This window comes from Anguilla rostrata, chromosome 17 (genome assembly GCF_018555375.3).
Source record: "Anguilla rostrata isolate EN2019 chromosome 17, ASM1855537v3, whole genome shotgun sequence".
In the NCBI taxonomy this organism is placed as follows: Eukaryota; Metazoa; Chordata; class Actinopteri; order Anguilliformes; family Anguillidae; genus Anguilla; species Anguilla rostrata.
The window spans coordinates 5,221,963-5,243,136 of NC_057949.1; the positions used below are offsets into that span (position 1 = coordinate 5,221,963).

The following is a 21,174-nucleotide window of genomic DNA, read 5'->3' on the forward strand; positions in this document are numbered from 1 at the left end:
TGTTCCTTTCGGACTGCCGATGGTTATTGGCGGATCACATCTACAGGATTTTGCATTAGATAATTTTTAAAAAACTTAAATGTTTTTTTGAGGGGAAAACAGCCTTGAACTATTTCCACAGTGTGCTGAAACTGCTTTTAGTGCTTGAATATTCAAAACCATACAAATTTTTACTAGTGCAAAAAAAAAGAGGTTGTTTCCACACCACTTATATTGTGTGTATGTTTGTGCGCAGGAGCGTGCATCCATGTGTGTGCGTGTATGTGCGTCGGTGCACATGGTGTGTTAGTGTGTGTGCATGGTGTTGTGTGTGTGTGTGTGGTGTAGGTGTGTGTGTATGTGTGTGTTTGTGTGTGTGTGTGTCTGTGTGTTCTCTTGCTTGCTGGGTCTATAGGTGATGTGTGGTCGTGAGTGTTGGGGGAGTACCAGCTGACGTGTGGACTGTGTGACCGTCTCTACTCTCTCTCCCCCCACTCAGCCACCACACAATAAGCGACATCTCTCCTCGTGACACCACACCCCTGACTCTCCTGGAGGAGACTACTCCCAGCCATCACGCGACACTTGTCTCTCTCTCTCTCTCTCTCCACACACACACACACACACCATCACACACACACCTCTCTCTCCCTACACACACACACACTCTCTCTCTCTCACACACACACACACACACCACACACACACTCTCTCTCTCTCCCTCTCACACACACACACACTCTCTCTCTCTCCCACCACACACACACACTCTCTCTCCTCTCACACACATACACACACACCACACTCTCTCTCTCTCTTCACACACACACACACCACACACACAACACTCTCTCTCACACACACACCAACACACACACACTCTCTCTCTCTCTCACATACACACACACACAGAGACACACAACTCAAGTACAGACACTTGCGTATACACACATGCGCACACAAACACACACACACACACACACACTCTCTCTCTCTCTCTCACACACACACAACACACGTACAGACACTCGTGCATACACACACACACACACACTTGTTATAGTACACACTCAAATCACTCTCACTGTGTTGGCTCAGTGAAGCCCTGTTGATCATGCTCATAAATAAACTGTACTGTTTCTTATAGGGATTTCCCTCAGTTGTGCGATTGTACTGTTATATATGGGAACTCGTATCACATTTTCCAACAGATTGTGGGGAAATGTTGAGCCCTGTGGGCCGGTTGTTTAATAAAACAATTCTCACCATTTCAAACCGCTGACCTCAACAGCTGAGCTGCAGTTTTGCAGTGTATCCACATGGCGTCACTGTTTCATTTTTTACTTATAGATAAGAAGCGTTTCACTGCTTAAGCATCATGTTAATTAAATGAGCTTATTTTTTATGCAGTGAGTCGGGTGAGCAGTCTTTGTTGAATCACAACGCGATAGGGTTTATGGGTGGTGGCCTTCATCTTGTATGATATCGTCTTTCCAGGTGCATTCTGGGGGAACTCTTTACCAAGAAGCCAATCTTCCAGGCCAATCAGGAATTGTTACAGCTGGAACTCATTAGGTATGTTGACGTGTGAGGTCACACATGCACACGTTTGCTTCCTGAAGCATGATATCACGTGCTCAATGTATTTGCTGAATTATTGATACAACATTGTCATTCCTTGTGTTTTGTTTTCTCTCTTTGTATTTATATTTAATTTGTAATTGTCCTCACACCCACTGCTAAAGCCTTGCCGGAGGCTGAATGTTTTTCCCCTAAATAATACTCAACTATTTTCTGTTATGAGTGTACATATGTGTTATTGGATTTCAGCCTTATTTTCAATTAAAATAATGCAATGCAATGGATAATGGCGATTTTTGACAGTAGCATGGGTTTTGTTTGTAGTCTAAAATGAGTCGTGTTCATCAGTTGTGAGCTATTCTCCACGAGCAGAGTGTTCAGGTGATCACGGGCAAAGGAACGGCAGTGATTTCTCTGTGGCTAATTTGCCTCACAAATTTCTCTGTTTTTTCCAAATGACGTTTTTTGAGAGTCAAATCATGTCTTTGAATGAGATCTAGTCTTTCTACAAAATTGGGGGTTTTTTTGTCCTATTTTTTTGGTTATTTTTGGAAAGATGGAAAGAGGACAGAAAGTCGGTCCTTTCTGGGGACTCTCTTTCACTGGGTCAGTGCTTATTTTAATTAAGGATTAACTAAACTGTCTGTGACTTGAGACATCAGCTGTGCAAGTCTGACTACTAAAGTTATCTCTCTCTCCCTCCCTCACTCGCTCCCTCTCTCTCTCTCTCGCCCTCACTCTCTCTCCCTCTCTCTGTCTCTCCCCCTCTCTCTCTCTCTCTCCCTATCTCTCCCCTCCCTCTCTCTCTCTCCCTCACTTTCTCCCTCTCTCTCTCTCTCTCCCCCTCTCTCTCAGTCGGCTTTGTGGAAGCCCCTGCCCGGCCGCGTGGCCTGACGTCATCAAGCTGCCGTACTTCAACACCATGAAGCCCAAGAAGCAGTACCGCCGCCGCCTGAGGGAGGAGTTTGCCTTGTATGTGCAGCTGCCTGTGTGCCTAAACCCTGCCTCCATGTCCCATTAACTCCGCCCTGTGTGCCCTTAACTCTGCCCCTGTGTGCCCTTAACTCCGCCCCTGTGTGCCCTTAACTCCGCCCCTGTGTGCCCTTAACTCCGCCCCTGTGTGCCCTTAACTCCGCCCCTGTGTGCCCGTAACCCCGCCCCTGTGTGCCCTTAAACTCCGCCCCCGTGTGCCCTTAAACTCCGCCCCGTGTGCCCTTAAACTCTGCCCCTGTGTGCCCTTAACCACGCCCCTGTGCCCTAAACTTCGCCCCTGTGCACCCTAAACTCCGCCCCTGTGTGCCCTAAACTCCACCCCTGCTCCCTGTTCCCTTACAGAACCTCCGCTTTGCGACCTGCTCCCTTATCCCCTGGTCCAGTTTGAGTGTTACACATTTCCCATGATCCTCCATTCAGGATGCTTCTCCTAAGCAGGAGTGAATCTGTGTCAGCTGGATTCAGGGCTTAAGGGGTCGATTACACTCTCCTTACTAAGGATATGTGGACGTGTACCTGGAATAACATGCTACATGCTTCCACACACAGTGTAACACTCAGTAGCACCAGCGGAAGGAGTGGCCTGGTTTCTGTTTAGTAGAATACGGCCAGTGTGTCTCTGTACACGCGTATGTTACCGTGTGCGTATCCGAGCAACAGGAGGGTGGTATACACGTGTATGTTAACATGTGCGTATCCGAGCAACAGGAGGGTGGTATACACGCGTATGTTACCGTGTGCGTATCCGAGCAACAGGAGGGTGGTATACACGTGTATGTTAACATGTGCGTATCCGAGCAACAGGAGGGTGGTATACACATGTATGTTACCGTGTGCTATTGAGCAACAGGAGGTGGTATACACGTAGTTACGTGTGCGATCCGAGCACAGGGGTGGTATCACGTATGTTACGTGGTTCGGCAACAGGAGGGTGGTATACACGTGTATGTTAACATGTGCGTATCCGAGCAACAGGAGGGTGGTATTTGCATGCTTTTGTGTCATACGTGTGCGTGTGCAGCACGTGGCGTGTACATCCACGTGTCTATCCGCACTCGTGAGATTCAGCAGCATGTTTGACGGTCTCTCTCCCTCCTCCTCCTCCTGCTCTTCCTCCCAGTCTGCCCTCCCACGCTCTGGACCTGCTGGACCGCATGCTGACCCTTGACCCCGCGCGACGCTGCACCGCGGAGCAGGCTCTCCACAGCGACTTCCTGAGGGACGTGGAGCCCAGCAAGATGGCCCCGCCCGAGTGAGTGTTCCCGTGGCGACGGCCCCTCGCGCGATTGTTGCCGCCGCGCCGTTGCTAGGTTGCAGAGGTTCTCACAACGGTGTGGATGCTGGCTAGGCGCTCTGTGGAATTCTGTCCTCGTAAAATCGCGAATTTGACTATGCTATTCCACAATAAAAATTCAAAATGCAATAAGGCGTATTTAAAAAATCTACGATTACGTCCATGACCTTGAGAACCTGAGAACAGAGTAAAATAAAATGGTTGTGCTTCTATTCCATGGCAATGCAACAGTGTTGACAGCATGCTGTTTGACGGGAAATTTTCATGTTTAGAATGATTATTTACCCTCCTAAGCCACATTATGTCAGAAATAGGGCTGTGCGATATGAAGATGGTATCAGATATTGACAATGATCGACAGCTATCACGATGGGAGCTAGATATTATGATTTACAGCCTTCGCTAAGTTTGATAGTATCGTATATCATGATGTTTCACTTGACAGTATCATAAAAAAAAATGTATGTGCATCGCCCAGCCCAAGTCAGAATAATTGCTTGGCGTGCCATGTAGAATAAATGTTCCCCATGTTCACATTGTGCTCGTAGTGCTGTATTTCTAACAGTTACTTAAAACGGGGCCTGAATTGTGTGATGTCACCATGCTCTGTGCTCCTCCCCCGTGTCTCCTCCTCAGCCTCCCTCACTGGCAGGACTGCCACGAGCTCTGGAGCAAGAGGCGTCGCCGCCAGCGCCTGAGCGGGCTGCCCGAGGATGTGCCTGTGCCCAAAGTGCCCCGCAAGGACCCCACCGGGGCCCCCAGCAGCGACAACAGTCGCCCCCACGCCAGCCCGGCGGGGGCGCCCCCGCCGCCGCCGCCGCCCGGACGCCCGCCCCCCTCCGCCCTGCCGACCAATGAGCTGGCAGGTCAGCAACCACCCCCCCCCCTCCTCCCCACCGTGTTCTATACCTGTCACTCTGTCCATCAGCCTCCTGTCTGTAGCAGTCTCTGTGTAGGTGTATACACTGGGACCCTTCTCTGTGTAGGTTTAGGATGCACACTGCTGTTGCCGTGGTGAGTGTCGGTGCAGGTGTGCCTCCTAGCCCTCAGGGTTAACTTTAGCTTCCATGTGTTTCCAGTTGAAAGGATGAAAACATGTATAGCAAAATCTTTGTTGCCTAATTTCTCTTGCTTACAGATAAATCACTACAATAACAAATCATTACAGCAACAAGTGTAAGGTTACGTTGCTGGAGTGGAGGTTTCGCTAGCAAGCTAGCTAATGGTTAAAACATTATTAATGAACTAGGTAGTTCACTGGGGTATTTTGACTTTGTGGCCAGATTCACTAAGCCCTTTTGTGACTAGTTTCAGGTGCAGATATGACGCATTCTTCCCCCAGAAACATGCGTCTTGTGTGTTAAAGTGGCTCGCGCAGCTGGAAGCACCGTTTGTGTGTCGTCTGCATGAGTCATGGGAAGATGTGCGTCTCTCCGTGATGCGTACGCATTTAAGGGAGGATCGCGCAAATAATGAGCAGCGTTACTTTAAGTGTGGCTGCTTATTACATTACATTACATTACAGGCATTTAGCAGACGCTCTTATCCAGAGCGACTTACACAACTTTTTTACATAGCACTTTACATTGTATCCATTTATACAGCTGGATATATATAGAAGCAATGCAGGTTAAGTACCTTGCTCAAGGGTACAACGGCAGTGTCCTTACCTGGGAATCGAACCTGCGACCTTTCGGTTACAAGCGCAGTTCCTTACCCACTGTGCTACACTGCCGTCCAGATTCACTAAGGCTTTTGTGACTAGTTCCAGGTGCAGATAATGATGCATTCTTCCCCCAGAAACATGCGTCTTGTGTGTTAAAGAGGCTCACGCAGCTGGAAGCACCGTTAGTGTGTCATCTGCGTGAGTCATGGGAAGATGTGCGTCTCTCCGTGATGCGTACGCATTTAAGGGAGGATCGCGCAAATAATGGGCAGCGTTACTTTAAGTGTACCTTTTACATAGCAGTTTACATTGTATCCATTTACACAGCTGGATATATACTGAAGCAATGCAGGTTAAGTACCTTGCTCAAGGGTACAACGGCAGTGTCCTTACCCGGGAATCGAACCTGCGACCTTTCGGTTACAAGCGCAGTTCCTTACCCACTGTGCCACACTCCGTCCTATGTATTCCCTCGAGTTTACTAAAGTTCACGCAATTAACGGCGAGCCGATTTCTGCACGACGTTTGTCCGTCTCCGAAGAGCAGCCGTAAATCGAAGCTTCCAGTAAGCCCGAGACACGGGTGCAGCCGTCGAAGGGTCCGTCGATGATCTTTACAACAAGGGTCGCACTGTTTCTACTCTTGTTTGTATTTTTAACGAGCAAGACGTCATCAAGAGTTACACATTAAGCAGCCGTGCGGTAGTTAAAGGACGGAGTGTGGCACAGTAGATCAGGAGCTAGACTTGTAACCGAAAGGTCGCCGGTTCGATTCCCGGGTAAGGACACTGCCGTTGTACCCTTGAGCAAGGTACCTAACCTGCATTGCTTCAGTATATGTCCAGCTGTATAAATGGATACAATGGAAAAAATGCTATGTAAAAAAAGTTGTGTAAGTCGCTCTGGATAAGAGCGTCTGCTAAATGCCTGTAATGTAATGTAATGTTAAAGCTTGGCGTTTATCACCGAAAATATCGGCTGAGGTCGTGGAGCAGTCGCGGCAAAGTCGGTAAAAGTCACAGAAGGCTGATAAGAGACAGAAACCAAGGTGTGTTTTAAAAATTTTTTTTAAAATTAAATTAGCCAATAGATCTTATGCGCAACAGTGGGAAGCGATTGAAATAACGTGAAACTCTAGTGACCGTAGAAAGTGCTTGAAGGTGTCCATCATGGAATGGGAACGCTTTTTGCCTTTAACCAAACTTTTTCAGAAACGGCATGCTCAAATGGCCTCGCTAATATAATAAAAAAAAAACTGTTACTGTGTGTTTGTTTTTATTTCTTTACAGTTAGATTTGTTACATTTGTTGTAGCCTACATGGTGAGGTGTGAGTCTTTTGTGGAGCCCCTGTTGTCATTGACAACGGTTCTGTTTCTCCAGGACAAGGACTGTTCTGCCGAAAAATCATATAAAGCACTAAAAATGAGGAAAGGCAGGGAACTGCAAAAAAAAAATGAGACCAAAATTTGTGGAGTCTGTGACACTTGCGAGCTGTGACAAACACAACAGGAAGAACTCAGTGCGACTATAAACAGACCAGTTTCCTTGACTACAGCGAAACCGCAGCTTGTCTAAAACGATGTGCATCTACTTTTCCCTCTAGCTGCATTGAGCTCTTTCTATAGTTGAGGTGAAATTTTACAATGGTTTCTTTTGCTAGACCCTGCAAGATATTTGCCTGCTGACTTTTGATCTTCCTGGTCTTCTCCTGTTAACATTACTTCCCATCAGCTGGACCCTTCTTTTTTAACCTTTTATTTACCCAGGGTAGGTTCGCTGAGCACGGACGCTCTTTCGCAGCAACGCCCTGCTTCACACTCGTACACATTCACACCTGGGAGCTGCCCAGTACAACCACAGTCCTCTATTGTTGGCCACTGAGCAGCTCCACGAGTGTGTACTGAACCACTGCACCTGGAAATTTTAAAGCTTTGCAATTTCTTGCGGAGAATAACCTAGTCACAGTACGTTTACTTGGCCCCGGGTAGGTAGGTATGTATGTATGTATGAGTGTGTATACGCACGTGTGCGGTGTGTCACGGTGTACCTCTGTCCCTCCTGTCCGTCTGTCCGTCTGTCGCTCAGGTCTGGGGGCGGCGGCGGAGCAGCTGAACCAGAGCGAGCTGGCCGTGCTGCTCAACCTGCTGCAGCGGCAGAGCGACATCAGCCTGCCCCAGATGGCCCAGCTGCTGAGCGTGGCCACCAACCCCGAGAGCCAGCGGCAGCTGGAGACGCTCAGCCAGTCGCTGTCCGCGCTCAGCGAGGCCTCCAACCCGCCGGCGCCGGAGGAGGAGGAGGACGAGGAGGCGGAGGAGGGGCCGGGGGAGGGGCCGGCCCGCCCCGCCCCCCGAGCCCCCCGCCGAGCCCCAGCTCAGCCAGGAGGACCAGGCCAGCATCCTGGCCCTGCTCCTGGGCCAGCTGATCAAGCCGCCCGCCGAAGGGGCGGAGCAAGGCGACGAGAGCAACGGCGTCCAATCGGAAGAGCCGGTCCCCCGAGGCCCCGCCTCCGCCGGCGACCGCAAGGGCAAGTCTGAGTTCAGTCTCTAGGGGGCAGCGGAGCGCACTGGGGCAGGGGGCAGGGGGCTGGGGTCAGGGGGGGGTGCACAGTCCCAATCTCTGGCTCGCTCTCACCATAAACGGCACACTGTAGTCCTGTTCTCCAAAAATTTCTTTTGTATATTTTTGATCTACGTTTTGTTTTTGTTTTTGTTTTGTTTTGTTTTGTTTTTTTGGACAGCCAAAAAACAACGGAAAAACCCACAAGTAGCCATTGTTTGGGATGTTGGTATTTTCCGTTTAAAAAAAGAACAAAAAGAAAAAAAACAACGCTTGTAATATTTGTGCGTGTTTTGCAAGGAGCAGACAAAGATCTTTTCACTTGGGGGGGATCAATCCACTGACCTCTGACCCTTACAGTCCCCGCCCCCACCACCACCACCACCACTACCACCACTACCACCTCCACCACCTCCTCCTCCACCATCCCCCCCCCCCCTCCCCCATTTTCAGCCACCCTCTGAAAAACATCATTCATCCTCCATCCGGGATATCGGGCACGCATGCACGGAGTCGGCGGGAAGAACCTAACGTCCAGTCAGACAGGAAGTGGCTCCCGGCGAGGCCCTGGTCACACGGGACTGGCGCGCTGCTAACCGCGGATTCCACGGCGGGGCCCCTGCCCGCACTGTAAATACTAAGTCCAGCAGGGGGCGTGGTAACTGCAAGGGGGGGGGGGTTCGCAGAAACACAGGTCTCTAACTGCTCGCTTTTCTTCTTCTCTTTCTGTCTGTAAAAGGTTTTGTTTGGACTGTTATTTTCTTTCCATGAGGAAAAAAGTATTTGCTTTTACGAGAAAACGAAACATGTCTGTACTGTCGGCCTTTTTATGAAGAAAAGTCTCTAATAAATTATAAAATTCAAAATAAATGTTTTGAACCTTAGATTTCACCTGCATGTCTATTGTTTTGTTCCTTATTCATCTTCCCATTTTTGTGTGCTGTCTGCCATTTTTTTTTTGTTTGTTTGGTTTGTCGACGCCATCGTTTTGCGAAGCGAGGTAAGCGTTCTTTTTTTTTTTTTTATCGTCATCGGCAGCTGTTCCATTCAAGACGCCTCAGAGTCTTACACGGCAACTGAAAAACCCCAGCATGCATTGCGACTCCCGTTATAAAGCGATCAGGATGCTAGACCCGGTTGCTCTCTGGTCCAGACCCTAACTCGGGGCTGCCCAACCCTGTTCCCTGGAGATCTACTGTCCTGTAGGCCAGGCCTGCCCAACCCTGTTCCCTGGAGATCTACTGTCCTGTAGGCCAGGCCTGCCCAACCCTGTTCCTGGAGATCTGCGGTCCTGTAGGTTTACACTCCGTAGCAAAGCACACCTCGTTCAACAGCTAGCGATCTTGTTGAGCTGCCTGTTAATAGAATCAGTTGTGGTGGAAATAAAAATTGACGGGACAGTAGACCTCCGGGAGCAGGGTTGGGCAGTCCAGCCCTGGGTGGCTGCAGTAGGTAAGGGGCCAGGTTGCTCTCTGTGTATTGGCCTGAACTGTGGGATCACTTCTCTCCTGTTTTTCCTGTTTATTTCTGCATGCATGTTCCCCCACTGAAGAGAAGGGTGTAGTTATGGGAGGGCTAAAGTTCTGTTTGCGGAATGTTGGTTGAATTTGGGGAATGAATTTGTGTGTCCACCGGTCCCAAATTTATTCCCTGTCACATCTACTGCGCTCCTTCCTCTCCCACAAGGGTCTTCAGCTGACAGGAGACACAGACCCACTGTCTTTAAATCAACTTGTCAGGGGTAGCAGCATTTTTTTGTGCATTGTGGGCTGTGTTTGTGTGTTTGTGTGTGTGTGTTTGGGTGCGAGGGTGAGAGAGGGTGTGAGTGTGTGTGTGTATGTGGGGGCCTGCTCATGAATAGATGTGTGAGTAGGTGTTTGTGTGTGTGTTTACTTGTGTGTGCGCATGTGTGCGGGTGTGTGAGTGAGTGCGAGTGTGAATGTAAGTGTATGTTTGTGTGTGTGTGTTTGGGTGAGAGGGTGAGTGAGTGTGTGTGTGTGTGTGGGGGCCTGCTCATGAATAGATGTGTGTGAGGAGTGTGTGCATGTGTGTGTGCATGCATAAGAATGTGTATATATGGTGCTGTGTGGTAATGTTCGCCTGTGCAAGTGTGTGCAATCTGTCCATGTGTGCATGTGCGTGTGTGTATGTTTATATTATGTGGTGCTGTGTATGTGTGTCTGTGTTACTGTGCATGTATGGTAGTCTTTGTATAGTGTATTTATGGTTGTGTGTATATGGTGTGGTGTACGCAAGTATATAATGTGCTGTGTATGTGAGTGTACTGTGTATTGTGTGAGAATGCGTACGTGTGTGCAATCTGTCCATGTGTGCATGCGTGTGTGTATGTTTATATATGTGGTGCTATGTGTGTGTCTGTGGTGCTTTATATCGTCTGTGCGTACTATATTTAGTGCAGTATATTGAGTGTGTTTTGTATTTATGGATGTGTGTGTATTATATGTGGTGTTGTGTATGTGAGTGTACTGTGTATTGCGTAAGAATGTGCGTTTGTGTGAAGAATGCATACATGTGAGTGTGTGCAGTCTGTCCATGTGTGCATGCATGTTTGTATGTTTGTTATGTGGGGCTGTGTGTGTGTGTGTGTGTGTGGTACAGTGTATGTCTAGTAGTTTTTGTACTATATTTAGTGCTGCATATGGAGTGAATTGTGTATTCATGGTTGCGTGTGTGTCTGTGCCACTGTGTATGTCTGGGAGTCTTTGTATTATATTTAGTGATGCATATTGAGAGTATTGTGTGCTATGGTAGTGCATGTGTGTGCGTGTTGTATGAGTGGCTTAACTTGCTATTTGCTTAAAGGATGGGTTGTTGTTTCTCTCGCGTTCCCATCTAGCAAATGTACAGAGCTTGGAATATTGCCAGGCGGAAGGCAACCAAACCAACTGCAATGCTTTCATCACACAAGCATGAAAATCTGACCTGAAATGCTGCCACTAACACCAGACAGGCCACTCCTACCAGTATCTCTAGTGCAGTGGGAGATTCTGTGACCCGCCCCGCAAAGTTTTTCCCCTTTGATTGAATTTGGTACAATTCTGAACATCTGAAGCAGGGGTGTCCAAACTTATCCGAAAAGGGCCGGTGTGGGTGCAGGTTTTTGTTCTTGCTGAGCACTAATGGCACCTGATTCTGCTTATCAAGGGTCTTGACTGAAGACCATGATTAGTTAATTATTAGATTAGTTAATTAGTTGAATTAGGTGTCGTAACGCTGGGCTGAAACAAGCTCCTGCACCCACACCCGCCCTTTTCGGATAAGATTGGATGCCCCTGATCTAAAGTATGATGTAATATTGCCACCTCTTGTGTGAGTTTGTTTAACGAAAATTCTTGCATGGTGCCACTGTAAGGAAATGTCCAGGCCAGTGTCGAAACGCCACCTCTATGACTAGCAGTAGTGGTAGGTGAAGCTCCCATTTAAAGTTTTCTCAACGTTTACCCTCATCTGAAGTGTTGCAGCATTGATACCCTCTATCCAGTACCATCTGCCCCAACCCATACCCCCAGACCCCCCCCCCCAATTTTTTTTGTGCTGGAAGTTGATGTCTGGGTCTCAGGTGAAATATTATTTGCCGTTTGTTTGCAGAGACTAAAAACAGAAAGTAATTACGTTTGTGTTCTGTTAGCATTTTATCTTGGTCAATATGTTTTATTTCTTTCAGGTTGTCAGTCTTGCTGCTTGCGATGTTTGCTCCTTTTTGTGTTACTCATGCATTTTTTACTGCTATACTCTTTTCAGAAAGAAAAGGAAATCTAGTTTTCCTCCATCTCTTACTGCGTAGTGAACAAGCTGGGTTTCAGATTGGCAGAGAATGATTGTGCCTTAAATTGCATTCCATTACTTAATTCTAAATTCTATTATTTCAGATGAGTTCAATCTTAAAATGGCTGGTGTGGGTGCAGGTTATGGTGTCCTTGTTCAACAAATCAAGGTCATAAAGACTGAGTTCATTTAAAAATTGTTGGCTGATAAGTTGCAATTAGGTGTCATAAGGTAACAAACACCCAAACCTGCACCACTGCTGTCTGGGTTGGAGCTGGAAATCCCAATTGTATTAGACTTTCTGTCACCAGTTCAGAAATGCAGAGCTGAAGCAGGCAGATTGCATCAGGATGGTTTTCTGGATGGTATTGGTCTGGGAGTGCCAGGATGGTCTGAGTGGATTGGACAGCCTTGGTGCTGATTGTGAGTGAGTTGATCATGGCTGAGTAAGCGATAGTCACGTTTAAGTGGTATATTGTGATAGAGATGGCTTAGATAAGGTGAGGTATCACAGGTAAAAAAGGGTGAATTTGGATTCATTGGTTTTGAGATTTTCATGTTTAGCTCATTGCGCTACTGTAGTTTCATAAAATATATGAAACAATGGTCAGAAACAACTTTAAATAGTTAATTTAGATGTTTTACCAGCCACGTCAAGTACACCAAGCACAAAATTAGCTTCTGTTAGCATCTTTCATCAATGTGTGTTGTTAACTGACCTTGTTGAATCACATGTCATTCACGTGCTTATTCTCTGGAGTGTGTAGTTATCTTGGATATATGTGGGTATTTCCTTTAGTTACAGTGATTCCTCAAATATAGGTAGTAAACTACAATCTGATTGGTTATTGGTGTTAAAAGGCTTTTTAGGGTGCTGCGATTGGTTAGAATGCAAAATCCCTCCTCGGCCTATATGAATTGCACACACTGCGTTATCTTTCTGTAAATAGGCTATTTGGTGTATTTTTACTAGATCAGATTTGTATTTATGGAGAATAAATGAATTATGATCACACTACTTGTCACACAAGGGGATAACACATGATTCTAAGTTGAGAACTTCAGTGGCCATTTTCTCTAGATTAGCCTACCTGTTTCCTTTTCGGACATTTTGTTTCCACCTTAGCTTATAGCTATAGCTACCAAATTTAACATGGTGCATCTTAACCAAAATAGCTGGTAATTTACAGAAGCTACTCAAACTCTGACTTAATCTTCTGAGGAATTAAGTATTATAATATGCAAATTATTAATTTGCATATATTCATAAATAAATTAGTCATAATACAAACAAGTTTCTATTTGTTTCCATATTCCAAATATAGTTTCATTTTGATTGGAGGAAATTAATTTTTTCCCTTATTCACCTGTGGCTCCTTCCCTTAAGTGATGTATTGTGATAGAGCTGGTCATGGTTTTGTTAACTGGTTAGATTGTGAGAGGGGTCCATGTGTGTGTGTCTGACCTGTGTTTCTCTGCGCTTTCTCCCTCAGACGGTGCGGTCGGGCGGAGGAAGGCAGCTGTGAGCCAGGCACTCCAGCCTCCGGAGAGACGCCCCCCCTCCCCACCGGGGTCCCCTCCAGCGTCGGCCCCCTGCCCCCCCCAGCAGCAGCCGGTCCCTGAGCCCCACCTCACCCAGGACATCAGCCCCGCCATGGCTGCCGCCCTCCTCCAGCTCATATCCCAGCAGGAGGCGGAGCCTCGGGCCCAGGGGGAGGAGCCCCAGCAGGGCGGGAACGAGGACGCGGCTGAGGACTCTGGCGCGCTGGAGTCCTCCGACCAGCAGGGGGCGGCAGGTGGCGGCCCCCCTTCCTGGACCCAGCCCACGGACTCCCCAAAAACACAGACCCCGCAAAACGACCCCAAACCCACGCACGGCACCGGCCCCCAGTTCCCGCGGGATCAGGACTTCCGCTTCTCCCACGGGCCCCCCAGTGAACCGGGGACCCCAGGCTACACTAGCACAGAGGCCTGGAGCCAAGGGGCCGAGCAGCCCCAGGGCAACAGCCAGAGCCAGAGCCAGAGCCAGGGCCAAGGATCCAACAGGGCCAAAGGTCCTCCCTACTGACTCGCTGTAGACCAGTCAGTAGGGCAAAGCAGCTCCCCCTGTCTGTGGAGTGCAGAAATGCAGGAAGGCAGCGGAAAACCGTACCTGCGTCTCGATGGGAATGTGTGGCAATTAGGGTGGGTGTTGGGGAGGGGGGTGGACTGTGGAGGAGACCAGAGACCAGAGATGTGTATGCTTATGCAGGAAGGTCTATGACTGCTGATGTCCCAAGGGAGAATCTGCTCGAATAAGCCCCACCCCTTGGCCCAAAAGCCAATCGGGGGCCGCTTTGGGTCGTGGCTGTAGGCCCCGCCCATGCCGCTGGTTTCCCAGAAGGCATAGCGCTAATAGAACTAGCCCCGTCGCACCACCCTCATGGTCAGACCGCGTTGAGTGAGATGCCCCTGGAATGTAATCTTCGATTTTTTTGCACACGGAATGAATTTGGAGTCGCAATTAATTTCTTATTTTTCCCCTCGAAAAAACAAAAAAAAAGGCAACCATTACAATTCCTCCCCCCCTCCCTTTACTCTTCTGCCTAGAAGGTGTTTCCACTTGTGAGTGAGCCTTACGACACCTTTGCTGGTTCCTGGTTTCCCTTGGGCGTCCGCACGTGCCTCATAGTGGTGGAAACGGAATGGTGGACTTACCAGAAACCGGGCGAAGGGGAGCAAAAACCCCTCGAACGGGACAGGTGGATGGTGAGCGTTTAGAACCTCACAAACCGGGTGAACGAGGCCATTTCTGAAGCTTTCACCCTGACTGACCTCTGACCTTGACCATGTGCCTCTGTAGTCACCTAAGCGACCCCTGAATGACCTTTTCCAAAGGAAAGCATTTTTTTTTTCATTTTTTGTTTATTAACTTTCGTTTCTTTTTCCAGCAGTCGAAAAATCGACTTGATAATTGGGTTTAAAAAATGGAAAAATCTCCTTTTAATAATTTAAACCCCATCTTTTTGTTTTTTTTTTGTTTAGTTTATTTGTTTCGTTTTTGTATCGGGCCAAAACGTTGCTGCACATGGTGGTTTGGTCTAAGCTCTACGCGTTGTGTGTCCATTCCATGTGTGTGTGTGTGAGACACTTTATGGATTTTCACCAGTTTACTGCTCCGACTATCCTTTGCTGCAGAGGTACCTTGCTTTGTGGAAGCGGTCATCTTTTCAGGCGGCCCATCACCTAGAGTACAGAACCGGCAGATTACATCGCTGTCTCATTTCATGCCGTGGATTAATTTTCGCCGACAGCCTCAGGGCCACAATACAGTATTACGTAAGACCTCCCACCCTGACGCACAGAGACAGACTTTCGCTTGTCTTTCATGTAAGCTTTCTCCGTCCCTCTACGGCTGTGAACCCCTTACTCCTCGCTCACGCGCACTCTACACAGTGAACTCAAGGTTTTGTGTGGTTATTTTCTACTTGAAAGTACTGAAAATGCTAACAGGTTAACGAGTAATGTTTTTTTGTTTCGTTTTTTTTCCGCTATAAAGGGCAGAGAAGGGGAATCTTGGGTTACCTGTGACCGTAGAGATATTTTGTTACATACATGTTTACTTCTTTCTGTTTATTAAAGGAAATCTGAAGGCCAGCGGTTGTGTTTTTAATGGGGAAACCGTGGGGGAAGGGGCCTCCTGGGGCTCCTGAAAAAAAGCTTGGGGTTTATAATCCCATGAAGATAGGTTTCAGGTTTGATGTGGCCAAAAATGCACGTCATAAGACTAACTTCACCCCTTTCTCGCCATCCTGTTGCAAGCCATTTTTGACTTTGATCGAGGGATCTTGTGAAGATGCAGAACAGTTACAGCGAGTTGATCGTGGCCTAAACTTGCAAAGAAAATAGCTGAATATCTCACGTGAAAAATACTATACCTCCGTGTATACTCAAAATACATAAAGTATCCTGAAGTATATTATTTTATATTAGGACACTATTTCTCACATGGGATGCTTGGGGAATTTGCTCAAGTGGCAAATTAACTGGTAAAAACAGACTTATTGAAATGTCTACAGTCTAATGATGTCAGTAATTCATTTTTAATACGGATATATACATTTCTTTAAGATCAGAATTATACTCTTCAAAATAACGAATAACAACTCTTGATTGTGAAATGACACCAAGTAAACGTGTAGCCTGCATTCTTTCATATATAGCCTACATATAGCTAAATTACATGAACATATTTTCGATGTTAAAATGACATTTATTGAATGTACACGCTATATAATTGATTTTGTTCTTGTTTTAAAAGGCTACAAAAGAACAGTTCATGGTAATCCTAGAGCGATGGTGTAATCACAAGATGCTACCACCAGGTGGAGGTAAGAGCCAACAAATCTGGGACTGAACCACTGATCACCTGATGATGAGTATGCTAAAAAAAGAGGCCTCAAATTGGTTCTCAGAGTTATTGCATCTTTCCCCAAAAAGTGGCTTTTCAAATATTAAATGAATCACTAATTTAATTGTTGAAAGCTGACTTATACATGAACAAAAAATGTTTTCCCCTGACGATCCCCTTGTTTGTATAGTGTCTATGAACTTCTTTTGGACATTTTCTGTTAACTATTTACATTATTTTGGGAGCTATGGGGACATGCTTGTTTATTTTATTTCTTTAAATGTTAGTGTGCTTTTAAGACAGCCTCGACTATCATTGCTTAGACTGGACTGTTATTCCTGTTGAAAAGAACAGAATAGACCAGTATAAGTGGCTAATGCTTGGTCTATTGCTGCTCCAAGCTGGGCAGTGCTAGTTGTATGCTGGTCAAGCTGATAATGAAATTACCTGGGTGACCATGTGATGGTCATTCTAGTGCACCTAGTTCCAGAATGCTGGTCACCAGCATAACCACTGATATATGCTGTTTTTTCAGAAGGGATCTGTATTTTTTCATTGAATCTAATTTCTTGATATTAATTTTATATCCCAAGCTTTGCCACATTTTACAGTGGGGATAGGAACACCCTGTATGCACATTTTAACTGTATATAATTACATCTATGGTCAGTAAAATTTCAGGATGACACTTTTCTTTTTTTCTAGTCCTAAGTTTTTTTTTCTTTCTTTGAATGATGCAAAGTTTGCCGAAACAAGCCCCAGTGATCTAGCTAAGTGGGTGAACATTGTTTCAGAATTATTGCCCAGTATAACTACGACACCGAGGCTATGTTTCTTTTATATGAAGAGTTGACATACTGTCGTATTTTTAACTCAATCAAGCTTCAGACTGAACTCCCATGAAATTTTTTTTGAACAGTTATCCAAGTATTGTAGCTCATATTCTTAAACATTTCGTTTTAATGGGAAATATTTTCACTGAACACGGTCAAACTTTTCAAACTCATTCAAAACCGCCATTTTACTACTGTAATTTATCGTTCGTGCGCCATAAATGTAAACCGTGATATTTTAAAAAGATATAAAAATACCAGAGGTTAGTGTTGCCTCTACGGAGCTGTGAATCGCGTTCGGGTAAAAAAAAATGCGGAACGAAATAAAAGCTAGCAGACGAATCGTGCGGTTGCTATGCAGAGTCTCACGCGCCGGTGCCTGCGCGGGGCGGACTGAAGCACGATCGCTGCTGCCCTCGCGGACGCGTCGGCGGCTTGGCGGGCGTACAGACGCGTGGGCTCGGAGCGGCTCGCAGCTGAGCCCCGGGGTGAGGGAGCGCTTTTAAAGGGGCGGCGCACCCGCCCCCGGTACCCAGCGCAGGAGCGAGAGAGCGCGTGTGCGTGCGCGTGTGGGGCTGAACGCGGTAATTAATGTGCCCGCGGGGAGCGGCGGGGGAGGGGCCGTGGGCAGCGGAGGAGAATGGGATGGGGGGGCAGAAAGGGGGCACTGCCAGGCGAGCGGGCAGACTGGGAGCAGAATCCCTGCCATCAATCAGCGGGTACTTCAGCAGATTGTGCCCGCAGCACCCCAACCCACGCACACACACACATACATACATGCATATATATACATACACACATGTACACACATACATACACAAACACATCTCCAGCACACAAATACATAGCCCATGCACAAACATGTGGAGCCCCCCCCCCTTACACACACACAATAGTTTATACACTTACACAAGCCTGCATTTGAGGAGAGGCACTGTTGGCAGTTGTAAATCAGCCTGACTCTGTCTCACTCAGATCCTCCCATAGTGAGTCTTACCTGCTGGGTTTACCCCACAGCACAGGCCTACCACTGCCCCCCTTCACTTCATTTCCGTGCCCTTTTTGGAGGAGCGTGCTCTGCCGTGTATTTAACGGGGGCTTCGCCGTTCACACAAAAGAAGCTGTAGACCCTGTTCAGAGGGGACTGGAAAGTGGGCCCTTGGGTGCACTAGGGTCTGTGTGCCAGACGAGTTAAAATGCCTGGAGAATGAATGCGAATCTCCTGCTTCTGCCCTGCAGGAACTGCTCTGGTTGGTTTCCTGTCAGCAGTGGAGCGGGACTGACAACTGGCAACCCAGGTCATGTGACTGGGGCTTCAGGAGCCACAGGTGCTTACTCCCCACTACAACTTCAGAAAAATACATTCAGTTTTATGCAGGCTTTCAGCAGATATGCTTGAACAGGGCAACCTATACAGCTTATATTTTTACATACCTTCCATTTGCACAACTGGGTGGTCAATTCAAGTACTTGTACTCGAAGGTACAACAGCAGTGCCCATACCTGAAAAATGAACCTACAGCTCCCTAACCATTGCGATACCAGACGGGCATTGGCAATGTATAATCCGTTCACAGACTGAGCTTTTCAAAGGAGCATTTCACCTGCAGTGTTTAGAATTCCCTTTGAATAGAGTTCTCTCTGTTTATGTGGAAGTGTCTAGAAGGCCAAGGTGTTTGTCCTGGTGTGCTGGTCATCCAGAGATGCATTAGCTGGCAGTTGTTGGTTTTTTGTCGGTTAAATGTAATCAAGTCTGGGAAATGTAAAGTTTTGGCATTTTAGCTGGCTAAATAAATAATTATGAATATAAAAAATAAATATTTATAGATGATAGCCCTAATAGCTCTTATAATTTCAAATAAGCATTTCACTTGTTTTGTCTCAAAAGCACAGCTACTTATCATTGTCGTTACCCTGAATCACCTTCAAGCACTAAGAAATTATTTTGGTCGGATCCAAACCGCGCAGAGAAGCCGCTTGTAGGAGGATAGGGTTGGCAACCTAATGCAAATCCGAAGAAGCGCTGAAACCTGAGACGTTCAGTTTCAAGTCCGCAGCTGCCCACTTCCATGGCATGATGTAACACTGAAAATGGAAGGGCATAGCTGATCCCCACTCTACATAGACCATCATAGCCCCCCAATGTTATTTTTTTCCAGTTACAATTAGGCCATTTTCACTGCTAAAACCCGATGAACTTGAATGGGCCTTAGCATCACATGATCTGCATATTGTTATATTTTACTGTTGAATGCATCGTCAATTTTTAGAAATTGTATAGCGATTTCTACAGACACTGTCATGAAGATGCTTTACAGTGGAAATATGAAAGAGAATTGGCCTACAAACCAGACCTGAACCCTGTATTCCGAAGAAAATGTATTTCTGTAAACTTCTTTTGTTGAGAAAAGGTTCTTGTACACACAGAATGTGCACAGATGCACAGTTGCCTTCATATATTTCATCTTGAAGATGATTTTTGCTTTCAAATAGAATTCAAAGTCCAAAATCTAAATTATATTGTAATTTATTGTTATACACCCTCTCGCATCAATGCAAGCATTAATAGAAGATATAGCTGGAATTTTGATAATTTGTCTGACAAACATAAATCCTTTTGGACACATTTGCCAGCGAAAGAAATTGTAGTGCCAACACTGCAACTATCTTTGTTGTCTTTTAGTAATTATAATGAAGTATAGCGAACATAACAGCTTTGCAAAGGGTGTAACCAGCAGTGCTTCACAAATACTGTGCTTGCTGCATGTTAAGTAGTGATGGACAGAACTCAACGCACTGCGTTTTTCAACGCTATTTTTATAAAACCTCTTCGTTTAATGATGTTTGAAATTTTGGTGTTTAGCAGTGTAGTGGCTTATTTCTCATTAGTCTTATAATTGGTTACTGAACTAACATGGGAACATTCCGGATAGATTCCCGTTTGTGTGTCTGATAACGTTGTGATGAAAACCTTCCTCAAATAAGCCTAATCTTAGAACGTAAAAGCCCAATCATTTCTGGTAATGTCACAGAAATGCGCTGCTCCACGAATGCCAGCAACACCCCCTCATCCTTATATTTTTATAATTTTTCAGAAAAAAATTAATCGTACTGGAGTAAACATGAATGACCCCACACAATTAAACGTTGTCATTTTTAACGGGAATATCAAAACTGAATTACGTTGGAACTGCACGCGCTCAGTACCACCCTGCAGTAGCCAACCTGCGGGAGAATACCTGCGCTCCGTCCCCTGCGCTCAGATGAAGTTTGATTAAATCTGGGGCTGATCTGATTGGACGGAGCGTACGGAGTAAAGCTGGGCTCCGTCTCGCCAGGTGGCGAAATGTGAAAGCGAGATTACGTCTCCCTCGCAAGGATTTCTCCTAATCTCGGCGGCCCCCCAGCCGAGAGCTGGTGGCACAGACCCCCTGATTAGCGGAGCTCAACAGGCTCACGGCTGGGATTAGCGCTTCGCTTCGCCCGTGTGGGGTGTGTGGGGGTGTGGTTGGGGGGCGGGGGGGGTGGCTGTGTCGGGGGCGAGGCTGTCTTCAAGGGGGGGAGAAGGCCGATGGGGGTGTGAGTTGTCAGAAAGGTGGTGATGGTGTGTGATTGAGTGGGGAGAGGGCAGGGCGGGCGGGGGGCCTCTGATTGGATGGGAGAGCAGTGGTGATATGCAATTGGAAAGAGGATTTTTTCTCTGACTGGTGAGAGGTGGTATCTGATTGGTGGGAGGGAGATGGTGCATGATTCGTGGGAGGTAGAGATGAGGTCTCTGATTGGTAAGCGATGAGGGAGGGGCTGTGATTGAGGAGGAGCTTTTAGGTTAACAATAGTAGGTGGGGTCTCTGGTTTCAGAGAGTTTCGTGGCATTTTTGATGGGCTGAAGAAGAGGGTTGGGCTATCGATATGGTTAGCACACTGGGATACGTGCACGTAATGAACGTGTGAAATCTGCAGTTTTTACGGTACTGCAGTTGTGACCAATACCAATGCAGCACAGGCAAAATAATAAACATGGTGACAATTCTTCTGGGTACATTCCCTTGTGGACTGACTGTGAGAACGATCAGAACTAAAGCTCCAACCAGCTCTT

General features: G+C 46.8%; 1 protein-coding gene across 1 annotated transcript in view; it reads left to right on the plus strand.

Moving 5' to 3' along the window:
- cdk12 (cyclin dependent kinase 12) overlaps positions 1–15,491 on the plus strand; it is a 32,775-nt gene extending 17,284 nt beyond the window's left edge. Inside the window, 8 exon segments of the mRNA XM_064316253.1 lie at positions 1,463–1,554; positions 2,416–2,532; positions 3,674–3,805; positions 4,484–4,713; positions 7,599–7,851; positions 7,853–8,052; positions 10,591–10,601; positions 13,288–15,491. Coding sequence (XP_064172323.1) covers positions 1,463–1,554; positions 2,416–2,532; positions 3,674–3,805; positions 4,484–4,713; positions 7,599–7,851; positions 7,853–8,052; positions 10,591–10,601; positions 13,288–13,923 — 1,671 coding nt within the window. The 3' untranslated portion in view covers positions 13,924–15,491.
- Positions 15,492–21,174: the final 5,683 nt, after the last annotated feature.